This window comes from Ovis aries, chromosome 2 (assembly GCF_016772045.2).
Source record: "Ovis aries strain OAR_USU_Benz2616 breed Rambouillet chromosome 2, ARS-UI_Ramb_v3.0, whole genome shotgun sequence".
NCBI classification, from domain to species: Eukaryota; Metazoa; Chordata; class Mammalia; order Artiodactyla; family Bovidae; genus Ovis; species Ovis aries.
This window is the reverse complement of record NC_056055.1, coordinates 119,608,406-119,632,851: the sequence shown is the minus strand read 5'-3', so window position 1 is coordinate 119,632,851 and position 24,446 is coordinate 119,608,406. Positions and strand designations below refer to the sequence as shown.

Genomic DNA, 24,446 nt, shown 5'->3' with positions numbered 1-24,446 from the left:
AAGTGAACAAGAGCAAGAACAAGAGCTCTGTGCTCAGAACAGGCACAGTGAAGGGCTGTGTGTCAACCCTGTCCTGAAGTCCTGCTGTTTGATTTTATTTCATTCCCCCGCCACCCAGTCCTACCCTCCTTGTCTCTTGCTATGTTTTTGGCCTTGTTTATTTTTGTGTGGACTACTGTCTGTCTTTTATATCTCTTCACATCCTTCCTGGGCTTTTCCAACTCATTTCACTGTCCCTTGTCTCAAAAAATCTTCCCTGAGCACTGCTGTCTCTTCTGTATGTCCTTGTTTTATAAAGGTGATCGCCTAATATAATTTTTTCACTGATAATATCAAAATCATTTTCAGTTAAAGTTTTTCATCTACTTTGTGATATATTTTTTCTGATGAGCATTCTTCATCTGTCATAAGTTCTTCCTATTTTTCCTCTTATATGTTTGAACAGATCCTGTTCTAGGTCCTTTTTGATCAGTACTCAGCTTGAATGAGATAAGTTCTTTCTAACCTAGCTATTTGCAGGAAATGCATGTGGGAAAGAGCCCAGGTCCATGGTCTAGGCTGCAAGAATATGACATAGGCTGCAGACTTGTATGCATGGGACCTTTCAGCTTTGCTTTCCCTTAGCTGACAGCGATATAGTACCCATCATGTCGTTTCTATTTCCTCCACAGTGCAAAAATCTGTCTCTTTCTTTTTATCTCACCAATAAGTCTTCTTATAAACATCTTATCAGTATAATTCTCTATTTATCCTTGCCTTCCTTAACTTGCAACACTTTATGACTAACTGGTCAAGGGAAGATCCTGCTGCCGTCCTCCACACCCATTCCTATTGTTCCAGACGGGGAATTGTGTGTGTGTGTGTTTTCCTGTCCCTTAAAGTAGAGCCATTTACTTTAGAAAACTGTGTCCTGCCAGTATTTCCTGTAGCCAGTGGCCATGGGAGATCTCTCTCATCTCTGTTGGTTACTCATAAACATTTATTATCGTTCAGCATTACAGATGTCTCCTAGCTATTGAAAATAATGTTACACCTCTGTTTCTTGCCTTGTTTAATATTCTTGCATTGTTACTGTTAGTAGGGAGAAATGCCATCTTTACTCCACTTGAAATTAGTAAACTATATTTACATTGAAAAAGAGTATTTTGTGTTACATAAATATACCTGCCAATTGCCAGTGCAATGTATACAATGACAGGTATTTCCAAATGGGCATTGTATTCAGTTGATATTACTCAGTTGTTTCACGTTTAGATACTTAAATGTTACAGTGAACTTGCAGCCTCAAATTATTTTGGTATAAATGAGGCTATTTGAAAATACATTTATAGGAACTCTCCTGGCTGTCCAGTGGTTGGGACTCTGCACTTCCAATGCAGGTTTGATCCCTGGTTGGGGAACAAAGATCCTACATGCTGCATGGAATGGCCAAAAATGAGGGAAAATATATTTATAGAATACTCACCTTAAAATTAAAGACACGCTCAAAGTTGTGACAACTGTCACTTACTGTACCATATCGGTGAACACATTTGTTTATGGGCAATTGTTCTGTCCTAAATAAGCAGACATTTATATCAAGAAAGATTATAGACTTGTGTTTCTAACTAAAGATGGCAGACCTCCTAAATTAATTTGATTATAATTAAATACCATTTTATTTTTAGAATGGAATCCCAGCTCTGATAAATCTCTTAAACTTAGACATAGAAAGCGTGCTAGTGAATGTGATGAACTGTATGCGGGTCTTATGTATGGGAAACAAAAATAACCAAAGAGCAGTGAAGGACCATAAAGGCATCCCGTACCTTATTTCATTTCTGAGTTCTGATTCAGGTAAGCCTCTACTTCTATATATTTTAAAGTGACCAGATATACTAAGTGAAGCAAATAAAGGTTTGGACCTATCATTTATGAACAGATGTCCTGGATTTCACTTAGGATGGATCTAGACATGTGTAACATAACTTAACTTCTGAAACACTTACATTTAAACCACTGAATTTATAAAAGGAATTCATTCTCAAAGCCATTAATTTTTAAAATGTTGAACTAGACATTTAAAAAAATGGAAACGTTGTTGCAAGTAATAAAAATAATGTAGTTAATATGCCCAGGGAGGCCAGTAGACGTCTTCTTGGGTGAGTAAGACACATGTTGATCATTGGAAGCTATTTTTCAGGTTACGTAAGGACTTTAGATTTGTTGTGAGATATTGGATATCAAAATTCAAGGTAAGGAGGTAATTAGGCTAATTGTTAGACTCTGAAGTGCATATAAATACCAAGAACACCAGAAGCTATGAGGCAGTTTCTGCAGCTGCTGCAAATGCTCTCTTAGACTCCGTAAGAGTTTTCTCATCCCAATGAGCACACACATAACAGTGTAAACTTCAAGTCTGTGGTTTTCCCCCACATATGGGGGGAGAAAAAATTGGGAGAAAGTGGGAGGAATAAAAAATTGGGGAAAAGCTTGTATGTTTTCCTTCCTGTTCAGTTTATCCTCTTTCTAGTCTAGCTCTCGGACAATGAATACGGAATAACTATGTTGGCTATAATGTAAGACAAGGTTATGGATAAGGGGTTTGTTGCAGAAGGTTTTCTTTTACTTTAGTACTTCAAATTAAGCAATTATCATCTAAGAACTTCTTTCTTGTAGTGAAATCATTTGAAAGTTCTTTTCCTTTGTTTCAAATTCATAAAGTCATTTGGAATATATTCACCTGTCTCCCATTCTGCCTAATTCTCTATTTCTGTGTATTGGGTAGGCTGGAGAAGCGGCCTCACGTAGGAGATGTCCTATGGAGTCCAGCCTCATGCTACCCTCTGGCCATCAGACCTAGATGCTCAGAGAGGACCCTTATGCGGGCTGTATGCCCCTCCTGTTGTAACGGGGCCAGCTACAGTGGGCCCACTGGTAGGCAAGGCTGGCCTCGGGATTTGTTGGCTGAGAGGCCCTGCCTTGTGTGGTTGCTGTGGGCAACTGGTGGGCAGGGCAGGCTCTGATGGGTAGCTAGTTGTGAGGCCTGTCGTGAACTGGTACAAGCGAGCTGGTGGGAGGTGGGGAGCAGGCCCTTAGCACTGATAGGCTAGAAGGAGGATTCCAAAATGTGCCTGCCAGCATCAGCACAGTTGAGGGAGATCACAGAACTAGCTGTCTCGGTGTCTGATTCCCCTGTGGAGTGTCAGCTGCCTCCTGCTTCCCCTGGGGGCTCTCCAAGATGAGCAAGTAGGTCTGTCCCAGGCACCTTTCACACTACTGCCTCTCTGCACTGGGCCTCGGAACGTGTGAGATTTCGCATGCACCCTTTAAGACATTTTCAGTTTCCTACAGACACATGAAAAGATGTGCAACATAACTAATCCTCAGGGAAATGTGAATCAAAACCACAATCAGGTATCACTTCACATCTGTCCAAAGCACTATCATTGGAAAGATAGCAAATAACAAGCATTGGCAAATAACAAGGGTGTGGAGAAAAAAGAACTCTGGTGCACCGCTGGAGGGAATGTAAATTGGTACAGCCAAGATGGAACAGAACTAACAAATGATCCAGCAAATCCACTTTTAGGTATTTACGCAAGGAAAGCTTACAGGCTAATTTATAGAGATAAAAGCACCCTTATGTTCCATGTGGCTCAGTTGGTAAAGAATCCGCCTGCAATGCAGGAGGCCTGGGTTTGATCCCTGGGGTCGTAAAGAGTCAGACAGGACCGAGCGACTTTCACTTTCATGCTCCATGCAGCATTAGTTACAATAATGAAGATACCGAAGCAACCCAAGTGCCTATTGACAGATGGTGTATATACACGATGGAATAGCCACCGCCACAGAAAGAACGAAATCTTGCCATTTGCAGCAATATGGAAGGAACTAGAGGGTATTCTGCTAAGTGACATAAGTCAGACAAAGAAATACTGCATCCACTTGTATGTGGAATCTAAAACTGAAAACAAATGAACAAACAAGACAAAAAGTAGATACAGAGAAAAAAAGCGTACTTTTTCTCTTGTAGATAAAGAGAGAAAAACTGTGGTTGCCACAGGCAAAGGGGTTTGGGGGTTGCGTGAAGTAAGTGCAAGGGATTAAGAGGTACAAATTTCCAGTTATAAAATAAGTCATGAGGATGTAATATACAGCATAAGGAATGTGGTCAATAATATTGAAATTACTTTGTATGGGAATAGACAGTTACTTTTTGGGGTGATAGTTTCCTGTACATCTGAAATAACAATATTGTATGTCAACTATACTTCAATTTAAAAAAGAGAAAAGGGAGAAAAAAGAAAATGAATCTACGGTGAATGTATTCAGTTATTCCAATAATTCCTAGGACTCTATGCTAAGGGGAAAAATATACAAACAGGAAGGAAATGTGCCAAGATTTTTCCTAAGCATTGTTTAAAACAGTGAAAAGTTAGAAACAACCCATTTTTTTTTTATTTTATTATTTTATTTTATTTTTATTTTATTTTTTTTTTTAGTTTTTATTTTTTAAATTTTAAAAACTTTAATTCTTACATGCATTCCCAAACATGAACCCCCCTCCCACCTCCCTCCCCATAACATCCTTCTGGGTCATCCCCATGCACCAGCCCCAAGCATGCTGCATCCTGCGTCAGACATAGACTGGCAATTCAATTCACATGATAGTATACATGTTAGAATGTCATTCTCCCAAATCATCCCACCCTCTCCCTCTCCCTCTGAGTCCAAAAGTCCGTTATACACATCTGTGTCTCTTTCCCTGTCTTGCATACAGGGTCGTCATTGCCATCTTCCTAAATTCCATATATATGTGTTAGTATACTGTATTGGTGTTTTTCTTTCTGGCTTACTTCACTCTGTATAATCGGCTCCAGATTCATCCATCTCATCAGAACTGATTCAAATGAATTCTTTTTAACAGCTGAGTAATACTCCATTGTGTATATGTACCACAGCTTTCTTATCCATTCATCTGCTGATGGACATCTAGGTTGTTTCCATGTCCTGGCTATTATAAACAGTGCTGCGATGAACATTGGGGTACATGTGTCTCTTTCAATTCTGGTTTCTCGGTGTGTATGCCCAGAAGTGGGATTGCTGGGTCATAAGGTAGTTCTATTTGCAATTTTTAAGGAATCTCCACACTGTTCTCCATAGTGGCTGTACTAGTTTGCATTCCCACCAACAGTGTAGGAGGGTTCCCTTTTCTCCACACCCTCTCCAGCATTTATTGCTTGCAGATTTTTGGGTCGCAGCCATTCTGACTGGTGTGAAGTGGTACCTCATTGTGGTTTTGATTTGCATTTCTCTAATAATGAGTGATGTTGAGCATCTTTTCATGTGTTTGTTAGCCATCCGTATGTCTTCTTTGGAGAAATGTCTATTTAGTTCTTTGGCCCATTTTTTGATTGGGTCGTTTATTTTTCTGGAGTTGAGCTGCAGAAGTTGTTTGTATATTTTTGAGATTAGTTGTTTGTCAGTTGCTTCATTTGCTATTATTTTCTCCCATTCAGAAGGCTGTCTTTTCACCTTGCTTATATTTTCCTTGGTTGTGCAGAAGCTTTTAATTTTAATTAGATCCCATTTGTTTATTTTTGCTTTTATTTCCAGCATTCTGGGAGGTGGATCATAGAGGATCCTGCTGTGATTTAAAAATGTAAATGTTTAAGGAAATGTGAGGTATACATTAATGGAATATTTAGGAGACACTGATATTCATAAAGAATGGGAGAAATTTTTTTTACTGGTAAATTAAAATGCAGGATACTGTGTTTATAGTACAACTGTGTTGAGTACACGGAGAAGGCAATGGTACTCCACTCCAGTACTCTTGCCTGGAAAATCGCATGGACAGAGGAGCCTGGTAGGCTGCAATCCATGGGGTTGCAACGAGTTGGACACGACTGAGCAGTTTCACTTTCACGCATTGGAGAAGGAAATGGCAACCCACTCCAGTGTTCTTGCCTGGAGAATCCCAAGGACAGCAGAGCCTGGTGGGCTGCTGTCTATGGGGTCGCACAGAGTCGGACACGACTGAAGTGACTTAGCAGCAGCAGCGGCAGCAGTGTTAAGTACAATACTATCTAAAGTGGTTTCCCTGGTGGCTCAGACGGTAAAGAATCCACCAGCAGTGCAGGAGACATGGGTTCGATCCCTGGGTTGCGAAGATCCCCTGGAGGAGGGCATGGCAACCCACTCCAGTATTCTTGCCTGGAGAATCTCCATGGACAGAGCAGCCTGGCGGGCTACAGTCCATAAAGGCACAAAAGAGTCGGACACGACTGAGTGACTCAGCACAACATTATCTATATTTATATAACATATATTATATATTTACAAAAATAGTGGATGATATTACATGGAATGTTTGTGATTAGCTGGGAAAGTCTGAAGAGTTTTATTTCTTTATTTTCTAAATTTTCTAGACTGTATAAACTTGACTTTTAAATATGGAAAACTAGTGATATGCTGCATGCTTATATTCCTACTTTTTAAAAGATTTATTTAACTGGTTCTTGAATTCATTTGAAGATATTTTGACAGCTGTATCTTCTGTTACAATCGCTGAGGTTGCTCGTGACAACAAGGAAGTTCAGGATGCTATGGCTCTGGAAGGAGCCATCCCTCCTCTGGTGGCTCTGTTTAAAGGAAAGCAGCTTAGTGTCCAAGTGAAGGGTGCAATGGCTGTGGAAGCACTGGCAAGTCACAACCCTGCTATCCAGAGAGCATTTCTAGAAAAATCATTAAGTAAATATCTTTTAAAACTTCTCAAGGTAGGAACTGCATTACTTTTCATTTTTCCTAAAGTATTCAATATTGAATTTAGTTAAGTGAAAAGAAAACTGAAACCACATTAAACACACATTCCTGTGGTATTCAGTAAATCCTCACTGACTGAATGGAATGTTTTTTTTTTTTTAATAGGCATTTCAAATAGATGTTAAGGAACAAGGAGCTGTAGCACTTTGGGCCTTGGCAGGACAAACATTAAAACAGCAAAAGTATATGGCAGAACAGATTGGATACAACTTTATCATAAATATGCTTTTATCGCCATCAGCTAAAATGCAGTATGTTGGTAAGCTATGTTCTATGCATAAATCTACACAATAGAGAACAGGACTTTGGAGGGTTAGACATGCTTCTTGCTTTTCTTTGTCAGGAGGTGAAGCCGTCATAGCTCTAAGTAAGGACAGCAAGATCCACCAAAATCAAATATGTGAAGGGAATGGGATCGCACCACTGGTCCGCTTACTAAGGATTAGTAAAATAGCCGATGGCACACTGCTGAGCGTCATCAAAGCAGTGGGATCCATCTGTATTGGTTTGTACATTTATTCTCAGTTCTAAAAATATTAGTGAGGTACTACGCTTCCTCCCCATCCCTACTGTTGCAGCCCTTAACCATATCTAATCTGTTATTATAATATTTTTATTTCTCAAAGACTTTAATGAGTAGAGCTGATGTAATTAAGCATAGTATATCAGTCTTGCTTTGAATTCTGGTTAGAGTGAGAAATGAGGACCATGAGCCTTGGCTATTTTGACCTAAAGCAATCTCTTTTCACGTTTAAGAGAACAATATTTCTTATTTTGAATCTTAGGCACTATATGCTCTCGAAGACACAGAAGTGTTTCTCATGCTGCAGCACGTTTTTCTATCCCACTCTTTGCAAGGCCATTCTCTGTTTAGGTAGTGGCCACCTGGTCTTGTTCCTTTCTTTGCAAAGGAATTACCCTTTCCATAAACACACATATTTCTTCATTAATTAGGCCTTTAATATCTCCCAGCAATGTTTCATAGTTTGCAGTGTACAGTTCTTGCACAATATTTTGCCAATTTTACCTTAGGTACTTCATACAGCATGCATGCAACACTCCCTACCTCAGCGCCTAGTGCACCAGGCACTCAGTACTTGTCTGTTGAATGAAGAATAGTCATGTAATTATTGCCTGTGTGCATCTCCTGGTGGCCAGTGGAAAGGGGGAGTAGGGAACAATGAAACAAAAGTATTCCCTGCTGCTCCTCTTCCCTTAGTTGCTTCAAACTTCACCGGGTAATAGTAAGTAGGTGCTTTCTCTTCATTGTTCCTAAAGGGGCCCGATCTTGTACTTATATTTAAGTATGTAAACCCACTGTATTTGTAGTGTGGCATTTATTGGTAAAATAACAAATTTTAAATTGTTCGTTCATGTCCACTAGAAAGATGATTTGAGTCTCTTAATTGAGAGTAGAGCTGCAAATTAAAGAAGTATGCTTAGAAGAAGTAAGATTATCGTTTTAGTATGAGTATTTAAGGAATCCAGACATTTTCACCAGGTGATTACTCAAGTTATTTTTATAAAAACAAACTTTTAATGGAAAACAGTAGCAGCTATAAGCTGAAGTACCTTGCACATAATTTTTTTACATAAATGATAGCTATTACATTATTATTCCCTGATAGTCCAGCACTTCTAATTTCTTAGTTTTGTGACTATTAGAAAACTGTTCTAACAGTAAATTTTCCAGGATTATTCACTTTGCCTTTTAAAAAGTTAATTAAGGTAAAATAGCGTCAATAAAGCATTTGCTTTTGCAATTTACCAACCATATTATGCAAGGACACATTGAGAACCAAACAGATTGAGCTATGTTTGACTGTAACATTTCTAAGATGGAAAAAACGTTATCTTATTGAGATGTGGGTTCTTACAGGTGTTGCTCATACAAGCAATCCCGTTAGTCAACAATTTGTTGTAGATGAAAATGCCTTTCCAGTACTTATTCAACTACTGAGAAATCACCCTTCTCCTAATATTAAGGTATATACAAGACTTTTGTGTGATATAGTAAAAATTAACATAAATGGCTTTTTAAAGAATAATTTTTATCTTTAGGCAAGCTCAGAAGTATAATAAAAATATCTAACCTTTTAAACAAAATCCTAATTTTTTTAAATTTTTCCATCGAAGGATAATTGCTTTACAGAATTTCTGGTTTTTTCTGACGAACACAAAATCACAAAATCCCAGAAGTTTTAAACAAAACAGTTGCCACCGAAAGAGGTTTTGTGGATTCTTTGATACTTCAAAAGAAAAAAATCAAACAAACCTGAATTCTGGGGAATTGCGTTAATTTTCCTATCTAGATTTTAAGACTAGAATGCCAAAAACAAAAATATGAAGGAAATTAAAACTCCTTATTAAAGTGAAAAAAATTGCTACAAAGATAGTAGCAAAGATATTACTAAATTTTATCAAAATGTGGTTTCTTCAGATTTAACAAGAAAGTCTTAGTCTTCTGTCCTTACTTATCGAAGAAGTTTTATTCCTCAGATATTTGATTATTCATAGAATTTCTTCCCTTCTTCCTCAGATACTGGTTGCTAAACCTGGGTGGGGATAATGAGGATGTGTGATTTATGTAGTAAAATTTCTCAAATGTAAATGAGTCCTGTCAGTATTTACACCATCAGAACAGTCCTACCTTCCACCAAGCAACCTGTGTTGGCTGGCAGCAATACTTTTCTCAAGGGTGGACACTGCTAGGAATTACTACGAGTTGCTGAAGAGTCATCCATTCTTCCATTTACTTCTAGTTAAATGCCTTTAGTAAAATGACATGCACATCTATTAAAATCCTTTACCAAGGTTTTAGAAATTCAGGACATCTATACTTGGCCACACAAACTATAATGACAAAAATTTATTTTCTGTTTAAAATTTGGTAAGGGCTGTGCTAGAAATCAAAAAATACATATAACATGTGAAGAAAATATATAAGAAAATATAGCATGATTTCTTTTAAGGAAAGTGTTTGTTATTTTGTCATCAGAAAAGATGTTTTATGTTATCTGGCTTTTCTTGCCATGAGAGAGATAATGTCATTACAGAAGTTGATTAGGGAAACAAAGAGGCACATGCTAGCACTTTTTGGCTTGCATTATATGTAAAAACTTCACTGACTTTCCGGAGAAGGCAATGGCAACCACTCCAGTCCTCCTGACTGGAAAATCCTATGAGCAGAGGAACCTGGTGGGCTGCATGGGGTTGCAAAGAGTTGGACACAACTGAGGGACTTCACTTTCACTTTTCACTTTCCTGCGCTGGAGAAGGAAATGGCAGCCCACTCCAGTGTTCTTGCCTGGAGAATCCCAGGGACGGGGGAGCCTGGTGAGCTCCCTTCTATGGGGTCGCACGGAGTCGGACACGACTGAAGCGACTTAGCAGCAGCAGCACTGACTTTCAAAGTACAAATAAATTTCTCAAGACTAAGGAAAATGACATATAAAATACATTTTTATTTAAAAATGTACATTTTCATGGCAAACAGTTTACTTCAGTTGTGTCTATATTTCAGATATATTTTCAATGAGTTGTTAAAATTTATTAAAACAGAACAATATTTAACATTTTAATACTTTTCCTCAAGTAAGATTCTAATGTAAATATTTTTGCAATAATAATCATGCTTTTCAAATTCACAGTGCTTTTTATAGAAATCCATGGTGTAGTACTTAAAAATTTACTACTGAGCCCAGTAATACCGAGGTTCATTAACAGTCTCCTTAAAGGGCTTCAGAATGTGCCGTAAAGGACTCCAGAACCAGAAGAAGAAAACTTCCTCAGGATTATTCCCCAATGCTTTGCTTCAGTTGAAAGCATTCCATTAGAGCATTACATCTCAATGGTCAGTAGCTAACAAGCACCATGCTAGGAAATTTAAAAAAAAAGGAATGCAACTATGCACTTATGATAAATATCTTCACACGTACTGCAGGCCCTGGTTACCTCTGCCTGTGCCCTCACATGGAGCTTTGTGGTTGTGCGGTACACAGAAAGATTATTTTCTCAGCTGTTAAAAATTATGAGGGGAATTTTTCCAGAAGTTGTAATTGCTACTCTCTAAATACTAGTCAGAGAAATGGAATTAATGGTATTCTATGGTATCTTTGAATTGGTATATCCTATATAAGTATTTGAATGATGAAATGTGTCATTTGATAAACCATGAGTGAAAAATGTATTTCTGAAAATTACATATGTAGGTTGAAGTGGCATTTTCCTTGGCATGCATTGTCCTAAGGAATGATCTCCTGCAGAAGGAATTACAAGAAATTGAAGGATTTGATTATGCTGATGTCCTTTATCTTCTTCACTCAGAAGATAAGGTAATAACTTTACGAAATGTTAGAGCTCATTTAGAAGAAAATGATTTTTAGACTACATCCTCAAAATTTCATTATCTTTTTCATGCAATATTTAAATGTATTATTTAAAAAATGTAAAATATCTTTGGTAGGTTGTTAGTTTGTAATGATGTAATAATATTGTTCCGTATTTTTCATAGTTGTTATATTTCATCTTTGAAATGTAGCAATTTTAATGCTTGGTGACAAGCCAAAAAACAAATCTCTTCTGTCCTGGATGCATCAAGTTTCAACTTAATTTTATGACCTTTCAACCTTCAGTCATCTGCTTCTTACCCAGTATTCTAGAGTGATGGTTCTCAAATTATTTGTGATGAATGAATAGCTTTTTCCCCAGCAAACAGTTATGAGGAGTTAATTTTAAAGCAACCAAATGGTAAATTTTGACATAATTTTAGACTTTCCATAAATCTGCAAAAATAGTACAGAGTGTTCTGAAAGTACACAGCTTTCTTGGATGTCAATCAGGAAATTAACATTGATACAATACTACTAGCTAATCTGCAGACTTCATTTAACTTTTGCCAGTTTCTCACCAATGTCCTTTTCCTATTCCAAAATCCAATCCAGGATCCCACATTGCATCTAGTTATCATGTCTCTTTAGTGTCCTTTACTCTGTGACACTCAAGTCCTTTGCCTTTCATGACTTAAATATTTTTGATGAGTCCAGGCCAGTTGTTTTCTAGAATGTCCCTCACTTTGAGTTATCTGCTGTTTCTCATGGTTAAACTGAGGTCATGCATTTTGGTTGAGAACACTCTTCACTGCCTTTCCCAGTGCATCACTGCAGGGAGTACACGATGTTGATAACTGGCCGTGTTAACTTTGGGTGCCTGATTAAAGTGATGGCTCCATATTTCTCCCTTTAGTTACTGTTCTTCCCTTTGTAATTAACAAGTATTTGGAGGTGAGTGTCTCTGAGACTATGGAAATACTGTGTTATGCAATGTACTTTTGCTCACTGGTTTCAGGATCCATTGATGCAATAATAATTACTGTGATACGCCTAATGGTGATTTCAATTTTTTTACATTAATTGGTATTTAACCAATTTCAAGTATTCTCAGTTTGTATAATCCTTTTGTCAACTATTTCGTGAACTATCACTGGTCCATGGGCCACACTAACCCTAGAGAAATAGAGAAACTCCCAAACTACTGTTATTCTACATGCACTGAGCAATGAGGAAAGAACATTACCAATTATGTCTCAGCTCCAGGAGATTTTGAGGAAGAAAGGAGAGTGGTAAAGGGGAGAAATGAAGTCATTGTATTCTTATTTTTTTAAGCGGGATTTTACTCTACTGTAGGACACAAAAAGATGAGCAGTGCTGCTGTAATATGGGCAATAACAGGGCAGAAATCATCTGACGGCTTTCTGAACCACGTCTGCGCCCTCTCTTCTGTTCCATCTGCGTGCTACTCTCGTTAAGCCGCTCCTCAGAGACGCCCATGTTCTCCCTTTCCTTCTGCTGCCCGCTCTACTTTCCATCATTCCACAATCCCTCCCAGGTTGTTACCACTTGCGCCACTCTCTGGACCCTTCCCCTTTATACCTAGTACTTTTCTTCTTGCCTGTGATCAGGGGACTCCTGTGTAAGTTGTTGTTCAGTTGCTAAATCATGTTCGACTCTGCAGCCCCATGGACTGCAGCACGCCAGGCTTCCCTGTCCTTCACTATCTCCATGAGTTTGCTCAGATTCATGTCCATTGAGTTGGTGATGCCATCCAACCATCTCATCCTCTGTCGCACACTTCTCCTCCTGCCCTCAGTCTTTCCCAGCATCAGGGTCTTTTCCAATGAGCTGGCTCTTCTTGTCAGGTGGCCACAGTACTGGAGCTACTTTGTATCAGAGTACTTGGTGAGTATATACTTTTTATTATGGAAAAATTCAAACAGAAATAGAATGACAAGGTAGCATACTCACATATTCCCATGACCTGTTTTCAGCAGTTATCTCATTTATATATTCCCTCACTATCCATATATTACTTTTGAAGCCAATCTCAGGCATCACATACTTTTATCGGTGAATATTTCATGTGTACCTATAGCATTTCAATATGTTTAACAGTGACAGAAGAACACTCACTAAGATTAATGTTCTCTCACACTGAGAATAATGGTTCTCTCTCTGTGTACCACAGTGTTCAAATGAAATATTAAAAATAAGATTTAGTGATAAGATTCTATCTTTTGGGTCTTTCTAGAAGATCAACCATACTTGTAAATCTTTGGCAAATGGACTGCCAAAGGGAAAACTGACTTTTGCTCTGTGCCCAGTCCCAGAATGTTAAAATGAGATTTTTAAAAAGGAAATAATTTTTTATTCTCCCTTAGAATACAGCAGAATTTTACAAGTAAATTTAAGAAATGAGTGGTATCATCTCAGAATGCATAAAATTCAACAATATCATGCTATACAAGAGAAATTTTAATTTATCAATTGTATTTTGAAATGTTGAAATAAAAATGTGATTAAAAAATTGAAGGCTAATAAAATTATGGAGATTCCTATTACCATTTAGGTATTCATTTATATAATCAGTAATCTAACATTCCATTTAAAAATTAAAATTTTTTTCTCTTCTCTTCTCCCTGATACCACTACCTAATTCTCTGTTTTATCTGTTCAATAACATTCTGGGGCAACTCTACTACCTGTTTTCCCTAATTATGTCTTATTTTACTCCCAGAGATAAGAATGAAATGTATCTTAATATGCAAGAATTCAAAACCTATTGCTTTGGGGAGGGTGGTGGGAGGGGGGTTCAGGGTTGGGAACTCATGTACACCTGTGGTGGATTCATATCAATGTATGGCAAAACCAATACAGTATTGTAAAGTAAAAAAATAAAATTAAAAAAAAAAAACACCTATTGCCTTGAGTAACATGATAAATGAAGCTAAAGATAATGCATCTCTCCTGTTTCCAGAATATTTGTTTAAGAGCAGGCTATGCATTAACCCTTTTTGCCTTCAATAATCGCTTTCAACAATACTTAATATTGGAAAATGGAAAAATGAGCATATCAATTTTTGAACCTTTCCTTGAATCAACAATCGAAACTGAGAAGGCAATGGCAGCATTTCAGGTATAAATTTGATGGCTAAAATTTCAAATCAATATATCTTTTTAGTGAAAACTGGGAAGCTAGAAAAAACACTGGATCTGGAAAATATGAACTGATTTTGTAAAATTCACAGTATTTTTTACACCACGCCCTTCCACTTCATAAGAATTTCATTCTTTATGAGGAGTCCTTCATTTATGTAGAATTTTACAAGGTTAGGTGCTTCCCAGATGGCTCAGTGGTAAAGAATCCGTCTGCCAATGCAGGAGATCCAAGTGTGATCCCTGGGTCGGGAAGATCCCCTAGAGGAGGAAATGGCAACCCACTCCAGTGTTCTTGCCTGGAGAATCCCACGGACAGAGGAGCCTGGTGGGCTACAGTCCAGGGGGACACACAAAAGAATTGGACATGACTTGGTGACTAAACAACACGATGTAGGTTTTTTTGTTTTTTACAAATTAATAGGTGATTTTGCCTCACCTGATGCTTTAAACAACCCTATCAGGTTGACAGGCATGTAGTATTATTTTCATCACCCCTATTTTACCAGGCAGCAGGTAGAGAAACAAGTTTTCTAACTGCAGATCTCTAGCTGATCATGTGATTCTTCAACCATGTAGACAACCATATGTCTCTGGTTTCTTCTTGATCTTATTCTCTCTTCTTTGAGAGAAGTGTTTTCTGTGAACCCATACTGTACAGATGCAAAAGTTGCAAACATTGTAGGAAGAAAATGGAAGAATAATATCACCTACGATGGTTACTCAGTAATCAGATAGGGAAACACACGCTGGGTCCTCGCCGCACAGCTTGCTTTTCTTCTACTGAAGTGAAGTGAAGTCGCTCAGTCGTGTCCGACTCTTTGCGACCCCATGGACTGTAGCCTACCAGGCTCCTCCCTCCATGGGATTCTCCAGGCAAGAGTACTGGAGTGGGTTGCCACTTCTTTCTATTGGATCATACCAAATTGACCCTCTTACTTTCCTGAGAAGCATCCCCTCAGAAATAAAAGGTTAATTACAGAAGCTGAGTAGAAAATGTTCAATGATTCTATGCTTTTTGTTTTTAGATTATTGTATTAGCTAAAGTCATTATAGACGTGGACCACATTACTTTGACTGCAAGAGGTGTTACTATTTTAGTTGATAGTCTAAATTCAGCTGATTCCTCTACTATTGTCTTGACAGGTAAGAAATACCTAGAAGTCAATCATATCCACATAAAACTATTTTCAAAAAAGTTTTTTTTTTTTTTTTTTTTTTTTTTTGCAATCTGAGGAGTAATAAAGTAAGCCTGACACTCTGTCACATGGTTTTAAGAATGAATTCGTGTAGGTCTTCGTGGAACTCCAGAGTTGAGTCTGCATGGAACAATCAAAGTCTATTCTGCACCCCAATTAGAGCCTTTCTGATTTCCTAATTATTTTTAAACCTCTAATTAACTTTTTCAGAATGTAAAATGAGAATTCAACTATGAACTACCAACAACAAAATTCATACACTAATTTGTAGTCATACTGGCAGACTTATACTGATAACCTCTGTCTGTTTCCTTTCCACTAAATGTGCATATTTGGCTCGTGTTTGAGTTCTCTATGTTGCTATGCAATGTAGCAGAGCAAAATGGTCTAGCAGCACTCTTGACATAGTTAGTCGTAATTGTTTGAGTCTATCTATCCAGATCTAACTCTCCAGATGATAAATATGTTAGTTTGCTTGACCTATCATGCTCAATACAACATAAAACAGTATCAAAATGACAGCCATATGGAGAGACAGCTACCAAAAAATAAAGTATTTTGTTTTTTAACTGAAAGGGATTATTGAACACACCAAAAAAAATTTTTCACTTGCTGCCACAAAGTTACATTTGTATGGTGTAAGGTAAATTCAAGCAAACAAAAATTAGCTAGAAAAAAAATACATGTTTAATATGAGTTATTAAATATATTTTATCTAAATAACATTCTTAGTCATAGTAATTCTATGACTCTGAAAAACAACTGTAGTGGGTTTAAATGTTACCTCATAAACTCCTCTGTGCAAGAAATGCCATATTATTTTAGCTTTCAAATATTAATTTTCCCAGGCGGGTAGATGTTGAATCTCAAAAATTATTTGGCTTCCTCTGCACTCCACCACTGGAGTCATATGCACCTCCAGAGTCATATGCCTATCTGGGATTTCTCAAGCAAAGCCAGATATTTAGATTTCAGGGATAAAGTAAAATAAATGATATGCTCAAGTCCAAGTTGGTAAGGTTTCCAGAAGAGGCTCCAAAAGCACAGAAATTTTACATAAACTGACATTTCTGTTGCCGGCAGTTCAGTTTTCCCACGTGTACCACTTAGCAATTCTTCACAAAAAGTCCTGCTATCTGTTTTAGTCTTAGATTTTCTGCCCTTACCCATTTCTTACTCCCTATATTTATTTGTTTATTTATTTTTCCGTTTATTTTCTTTACTTTACAATACTGTATTGGTTTTGCCATACATTGACTTGAATCCGCCACGGGTGTACATGAGTTCCCAATCCTGAACCCCCCTCCCACCACCCTCTCCATATCATCTCTCTGGGTCATCCCAGTGCACCAGCCTCAAGCATCCTGTAAAGACACCTTTTCCCCTTCCTCCCCTTCTATAAACTCAGGCTTTAGAAAATATAAGCCTGAAAGTAAGGTTATCATTGGATAATTTTTGCTTTAGACCATACCACCCAACTCTCCTCATCCTGAGGCCATAAATACAGAAGTCTTTCTGGCTTTTAATGGAGGCTGGAAAAAACAAAAGGAGAACAAAAACTCAGTGAATACCTCAATAAAGTATCCACCCACAAATGTAAAAATAGATTTACTGTGTTACACTTATTCCAACACAGCAACAATATTGTGAAAGAATATCACATGAAATCTCTAAAAATAAAACACAAATTGTAATGAAACAATTTTAAGTTAGCAGCTGCACATTTCTTTAATTACTGCTGCTGCTGCTAAGTCACTTCAGTCGTGTCTGACTCCGTGCGACCCCATGGACGGGAGCCCACCAGGCTCCCCCGTCCCTGGGATTCTCCAGGCAAGAATACTGGAGTGGGTTGCCATCTCCTTTTCCAATGCATGAAAGTGAAAAGTGAAAGTGAAGTTGCTTAGTCGTGTCCGACTCTTAGCGACCGCATGGACTGCAGCCCACCAGCCTCCTCCGTCCATGGGATTTTCCAGGCAAGAGTACTGGAGTGAGGTGCCATTGCCTTCTCCGTGTTATTTAATTACTAGATCACTTTATTACGTCAATCTCAAAACACTGCTTTTATGGGAAGAACTTCAATTATTTTAAATGTCAATAAGCAATATATTGCTTGATTTTAAAAATATAATTAAGCTCTTAAAACCATTTGAATTGCAAAAAGGACATTAAATTTTCTTACATAGTTCAAACATTATGATCATAATCATTAAAAAACATGAACCCTCAAAATAAAATATATTCTGAAGCCAAGAAGAAGAAAACCTCTGATTTTTCAAAATTCTTCCCACTTAAATGAACCTATTTAACTTTTACTGTTTGTGACAGAAAACCAAACCATAATTTTAGGGAAAGTTTATATTTAACAGACACATATTTTTCCTCAGCAGTTCTTCATTAATAGAGATGTGACTCAAAAGCTTTTTAATACTTTCATATATGCAAATGAGTGAAGGCACAGTATATTGGTTTATATCAATTAAATGGCACATGCATGTTTTCTTGTTTAATTTATAGGGAACTTAATAGCTACCTTGGCTCATTCTAGAGCTGGTATTCCAGAAGCATTTACCACATTAGGGACAGTCCAACAGCTCTGCTATCATTTGTACTCAGGACAAGAAGAGGTAAGAAAAAGCAATTCTAAAACAGAATATCCTAAAAATAATTTGCCTCTCACTTCTGAGGGCCAATTTCTCCACAGGCTGAGTGTTATAATTTTATGACTTTTCTAGTCCTACCTTTGCTATTCACAATTCTGGTTCCCACAAAATATGCACATTGGTTTTAACTTCAGGCTTTAAGGTTCAGTCTATGAATAAGTACACAGATAACACAAAAATACTTATTTATAAAATGTTTTATAATTAAAGTCACTCAGTCATTTCTGTGATTATTTGTAATGAGTGAAAGTGGAATCCATTGGAACATTTTCCTTACCTGCCCAACAGCTAAGAGTGAGGGTGTGTGAAGCCCAGTTGGCTATGATAGTGTGTTGCTTCTGTTTCTTTTCCTGGAAGGGCTAAAAGGCAGTATTTCTCCAACGTTAAGGCTGTATCACCTGGAGGACTTGTGACACCATAGACTGCTGGCCTCTGTTCCCAAAGTTTCTGATCTAATATATCTGGTGTAGAGTTAGCATTATAGCTTGCATTTCTAACATGTTCCCAGAAGCTGAGGCTGCTGCTCCAGGACCTCTGTGCAAGCCAGGGAAGATTTGGGGGCATAGCCAGAAGCCGTATGTCAGTGTAAAGACCAATATGTCAGCCTTCTGGTACCCTGCATGGGCTTGGTTTACGTTCATTTTTTCAACGTTGCTTATGCCACCACGAGGAGATTTTCCTAAGAACTTCCCAGGGGTGTATTTTATTATATGAACAACCAAATTACTTCAGAGTGAAATGCAGAGTATTTCCTGCAAAGGAAGGATTACTTTTTCTGGAGTCCCATGGCCTGGAACTTGGGCTTGTGTCTTTGGCTTTGCCAGTGGATAACTGAGTTGCTTCCTTGGGTGGCTTATTTTTAACCTACTTCTATGCTCTGGTTTCTTACCTAGTTTCCTATATTATAATCACCTGGGCAGTTTTGAAAAGTCCCAATATTCAGTTCTCTGAACTCCAAAATAATTAAATCAGCTTCTAGGGGGCGGAATACAGACAAGATTTTCATAGCTATCCAGGTGATTCCAATTCACAGTGAAAACCGAGACCTACTACCTTAGTTCAAACTCAAAGGTTCTTACTTGGGCTGCCCGTTAGAATCACCTGTGGCACTTAAAAAATACATGTAACACCAGATTCTACTAAGAGAGACTGTATTTAGTTGGTGGGCTTTTTTTTTAACTACTGGTGATTCCAAAATGCAGCCAGGACTGACAACAACTACTCGAAATCAATGGCAACTCACAGGCCTCCCGAAAAATATGGCTACGTTTTGTCTACAAATTGCCATCAGCTGACATACATATTTGCTGTATGATCTCTACAGAGATTTCCTATGGAATATTTAATGAGCACACTGGGTTAGATACTTTAAGAACAAAGCTCAATGTTAAAGGGGAAATTGTTTCTTCTTCACTTAGGTTCGCATGGCTTGCTCCAGTGCTCTTGGTTACTTAACTTACAATGCAAATGCTTTCCGACTCTTATTAAAGGAATGCAGGAATAAGCCTAATCAGTTCCTTCGTATAACAAGTTATATCAGCAGAGATGCAAGTATAAACCCAGCATTTTTAAAGGAATTTGAAATGCAACAAAAAGTGGGACTTCCTTCCCTAAGGTATTATTCCTATATTTGTAGTGGCAGTAGTGAAATTACTGAGACGAATTTTTAAGGAAGTTAGTTTAAGGAAGATCAAACAAAGGGAACTATCCTTGATATGAATCTATGCACTGCATAACAAAGGAAAGACTTCATTAAATGTCTACTGCCAAAGCCTTGTTTTAATTCCAATTTAGCAACAGAATTTAGGGTGCAGACAAGAATACAACTGATCTTGGGGGTCCTGTCTGGTCAGGGTTATTCATCCCCTTTTCAGAAGTTTTGGAAGATTAGTTGCCTCCAAATTCAGTTTGGGCTTCCCTGGTGGCTCAAAGGAGTAAAGAATCTGCCTGCAATGCATGAGACTGGGGGTCAATCCCTGGGTCAGGAAGATCCCCTGGAGAAGGGAATAGCTACCGACTCCAGTAAGGACCTCCCTGGTGGCTCAGACAGTAAAGCGTCTGTCTACAATGCGGGAGACCTGGGTTCAATCCCTGGGTTGGGAAGATCCCCTGGAGAAGGAAATGGCAATCCACTCCAGTACTATTGCCTGGACAGAGGAGCCCAATAGGCTACAGTCCACGGGGTCGCAAAGAGTCGGACACGACTGAGCAACTTCACTCACTCACCGACTCCAGTATTCTTGCCTGGAGAATCCCATGGAGAGAGGAGCCTAGTGCGGTGATTCAGGAAGTCATTCTTTGGTAGGTTTGGGGTACATCTGAGAGCTCTGAGCAACCAGGAATGCCACTATGACCTTGGCATCAAATGGGGCTTTTACACCTAATTCAAAGCTATGCCAAATTCACAGGGTATAAACAGGGCTAATCAGACCCAGTGGCTAAAGTTATGGCAAAGTTTGCCAGGCATTTATTCAGAGGATTTTGCTTCAGTGTTGCAGTTCTACCATGAACTTAAGTTTCTGTAAAAAGAGAGGAGGAGAATCTCCTTACAATGGGCGTATTTTCTCTTCTATAATTACAGCTGAATTAAGTCTCTGCAAATAGTGCTATTTACACACGAGAAACAGAACTACTCAAGATATATTATTAACTCTATAATAATAGAAGACAATAGAATCCAGTAGTGTATCATGGTTCTATAAATCAATTTTAAGTACAGAGAAAAATGAGTATATCTTCAGTCACTTTAATTTGAATTCTTTGAAAAATTGAATACCCAAAACTTATCATCTAATTTTATATAATCCAGGGAAATCTAAATTATAATTGTTTTAATTTTCTGGGTAAAAAATTTTAATTTAAAAAATGTTTAAAATAATATTTACTTAAAAATTAATATAAATATTGGAAGTATTATTTTACACAATCATTCCCACAGCTAGCCCATATGGCAACTTTTTGGGAATTAGAATAAGATACTCCTTCTTCAGTACACTTTATTGCCATCTGCAATTACTGTGAGGTGAACGGCATCCCCTAGAGTTGTGAACTTTCAATTTTCAGGATTATAAACAATAACAAGTGATCAGTAAACTTATGGGAATGACTACCAAGTGAGGGAGAACTGGTAAACAAATAACAATTACTCTCATAACTAATAATTCTACATACTCTCCTTACAGTATTTATATAGATTGACTATTCCCTTTAATTTTCATAACAATCCTGCAAGGGAATTTTATTTAAATGAAACGATGGGGAATGTGCTAAAAGATTATTAATTTCCACAAAATATTCCTTGATACCACTACTGGAAACATAAGGTAGATTGATTTTGGTTGGGGTCACGGCAGCACTGTTTTGGAGTATAGACCACTTCTCTATTCCCACACCCTCATTCAGCCCCAAGAATGGCAGATTAGAAGAGTTTTTGGATGTGTAAATTTTGAAGTATGTAGACAAAATCGTACTGTTAACTGACCCTATGTGAAAATAATCTGAGCCTAAAGTACTAGCCAGTTTCATGTTACCCTACAGCCACGAAGTCGGCATATTGAACAGACGGGGGCCTGTCTTATTGAAGTTGACAAAAGCAAATGTTCCTTCCTCATCAAATTAACCAGGAACACATCTGTCATAAGCAGTCTTAATATTTAATATTTAAAATTATATTTCATTACCAGGGAAATTTTGTAACACCATAGTTATATGTTACATGTCCAGGATAATGATTAAAATACTTCTATTAAAGCCACACCATATCAACTTAGGTATACCTTGTTATTCTTTAGCTTGAAATACTTTATTAGTATCACATTACTTTGAAAATAAAGTTTCCAGATAACTTTAATTCTGATCACACTAGCCTAAGTAGTTAGTGCCCTTTGAACATGCCATGCTGTTTTGCAGTAATTTTTCATCTTCTGTTCCCCATGTCTGGAATACCCTCCCCCAACTCATCTATTTAAAGACCTATTTTATTCAAAACCTAGCTGAAGTGTCTCTTCTTCCATGAAACTTTTCCTATTCACTTCAAGCATACTGAATCTTCCACATGTGAATAAATGACTGATGGACTATAAAGTACTTCCAGGTAACATGCATAGTTAGTACAGGTAACATGTATAAATTAGACCACTAGGCACTGAATATGGTACCTGGGTATATTAAGTTTTTATATATTTCTAGTTTTTGTGATAAAAGTGTTTTCCTTTCAGTCTGGAGAAAAATGGAGGACCATCCATAATTCCTGTCTTTAAGAAAGGTAATTGGTGCACGGTGATGACCCAGAGAGATGTTATGGGGAGGGAGGTGGGAGGGGGGTTCATGTTTGGGAACGCATGTACACCCGTGGTGGATGTCAATGTATGGCAAAACCAATACAGTATTGTAAAGTAAAATAAAGTAAAAAAAAAAAAAAAAAAAAGATGAAGGCAAAAAAAAAAAAAAAAAAGGTAATTGATTTTTCTTTTATCTCAGAGATACTTTCTATTCAGACCTATTATAATTGCTTTATTTCTAAGAATTCAAAATGTAGAGGCTACCAAAAGATGTTTCCCGGTAAACTTCTGCTTTTCTAGTGTTACGTACCTAAAATATCTTCCCATTTACAAGCCCGTGCTGTGTTAATCATTCCTTTGGAAGTCTTCCCCACTTACGTCATTTGACAGAAATCTGTGTTTTCTCATAAGCCATGCATAGAAATGTCATTATTGAAACAACATGTAAGTATGACTTTAATTACCATCTTGCTATTACTCTGTTTCATGTACCACTTGCCTGTAAGTTCTTACAGCAGAGATGACATTCTTTCCCTTGGTTCAGTTTTATAGAGTTGATAGATGAGTTTATAGAGTTGATGGCTGAGTGGCTGAGGCCTGTGAGATCAGAATCCAGATCTTATCATGCTAGTATCCAATTCCTACTAGTAACAGAGAAAATAAATCATGTACTGCCTGTATGTACATGCTTCGTGCCTCATCATGTGCGCTTAGTGTAGGACCCAAAATCAGTCCACACGGTATATTACCTCCCTGTAAAAGCAAAGACAGAACTTTCTGAAATCAAGATCACTTTGTGGGAGTCACAAATGCAAAGACAGAGAATAGGAAAAGAAAAGGACAGGGAAGAACTTCATTTATCAGGGAGTATCTGAGGGAAGGTAGGTATGTGTGGAAGCTATATTTTTGAGTATCATCGGTAGTAGAATGGTTTCTGTATGGTCTGGTTTTTGTATCACTTCTTTAGTGTAAGAGTAATTTACCTAGAAGGATAAAGCTAGTTCCATTATTTCTTCATTTTAAAGTTGGCTTCTGAATAATATGTATACCAGTAATGGTCTGCAAAGTCCAGACCAGGTTTGTGATAACATACAGCAAAAAGGAAAAAGGACAACTAGGTGTCTAATAAAGTTAGTTTCATTCCAGTAAAGTCCTCCATTCTAAGATAATGGCTTTTACACCTTCTTTTGACAAGAAAATATTCCTTCTTTTCCAAGATGATGTTTAAAGTAGCTGGCATTTGTTCTTTCATTAGTGCCAACTTGGCATGATAAAAAGTTTGCAACATATATTGATCTCCACAGATTTTTGCATTCCAGCATCTCAAAGTCTGGAAGCTACTGATCTGCCCTCTTAGTATGTTTCAGCGATGTGAAGAAACAGAAATATATAGAATTAAAAGCAATGAGACTACTCCTAGGGCTCTTAGGCTTAAGAGACACTTAATTATGGCTCTTTCCTTTTTAGGGAAAGAGCACCGAAGAAAATTAAAACCCAAAGTTCAACCAAGAGATTCTCTGACTTTTATACCTCCTGTAACTAACTTCATGGGACTCTTCAAAACAACAAAAAAGACTACTGTTTCTCATAATATTTTTTCCTTTTCATCTGCAATTTCATCAGATATCATAACAGTATCAAGACCAAGAATAGTGCTTTTGAACCAACTTGGCAAACATGTACAGAAAGCTAATCCGGAGCCTGGAGAAGGCTAATAAAAGCATTTTAGTGTGAAAGGATTCCTGAGCAATCTTGTAAAACTGTTTATTTTCAACTGCGCTAAAATATACATAACTGAATAATCTTTCTGAATGCAAATTCTTGATATTGATGTTTAACAAAATTTCCTTAGCATGTCTACTGGAATTTAACATCAGGTCTGATATATGGCTTCAAAGATTAAGTAGCATTTTCTATAATAGAATGCCTGCACCTAAAGCCATTAAGCAGCTGACACAAGTGACACAATTAGTGTGTGTATATATATATATATATATATATATATATATA

At 37.5% G+C, this 24,446-nt stretch overlaps 1 protein-coding gene across 1 annotated transcript in view; it reads left to right on the top strand.

The window, feature by feature from the left end:
- The window catches only part of ANKAR (ankyrin and armadillo repeat containing), a 53,779-nt gene extending 29,564 nt beyond the window's left edge, over positions 1 to 24,215 (top strand). Inside the window, exons 11-22 of the mRNA XM_027964714.2 lie at positions 1,668 to 1,836; positions 6,520 to 6,761; positions 6,913 to 7,066; positions 7,151 to 7,312; positions 8,687 to 8,793; positions 11,019 to 11,141; positions 14,119 to 14,277; positions 15,326 to 15,443; positions 18,011 to 18,120; positions 19,575 to 19,771; positions 22,374 to 22,420; positions 23,904 to 24,215. Coding sequence (XP_027820515.1) covers positions 1,668 to 1,836; positions 6,520 to 6,761; positions 6,913 to 7,066; positions 7,151 to 7,312; positions 8,687 to 8,793; positions 11,019 to 11,141; positions 14,119 to 14,277; positions 15,326 to 15,443; positions 18,011 to 18,120; positions 19,575 to 19,771; positions 22,374 to 22,420; positions 23,904 to 24,151 — 1,836 coding nt within the window. The 3' untranslated portion in view covers positions 24,152 to 24,215. The remainder of the gene's footprint in view (positions 1 to 1,667; positions 1,837 to 6,519; positions 6,762 to 6,912; positions 7,067 to 7,150; positions 7,313 to 8,686; positions 8,794 to 11,018; positions 11,142 to 14,118; positions 14,278 to 15,325; positions 15,444 to 18,010; positions 18,121 to 19,574; positions 19,772 to 22,373; positions 22,421 to 23,903) is intronic.
- The last annotated feature ends 231 nt before the right edge of the window (positions 24,216 to 24,446 follow it).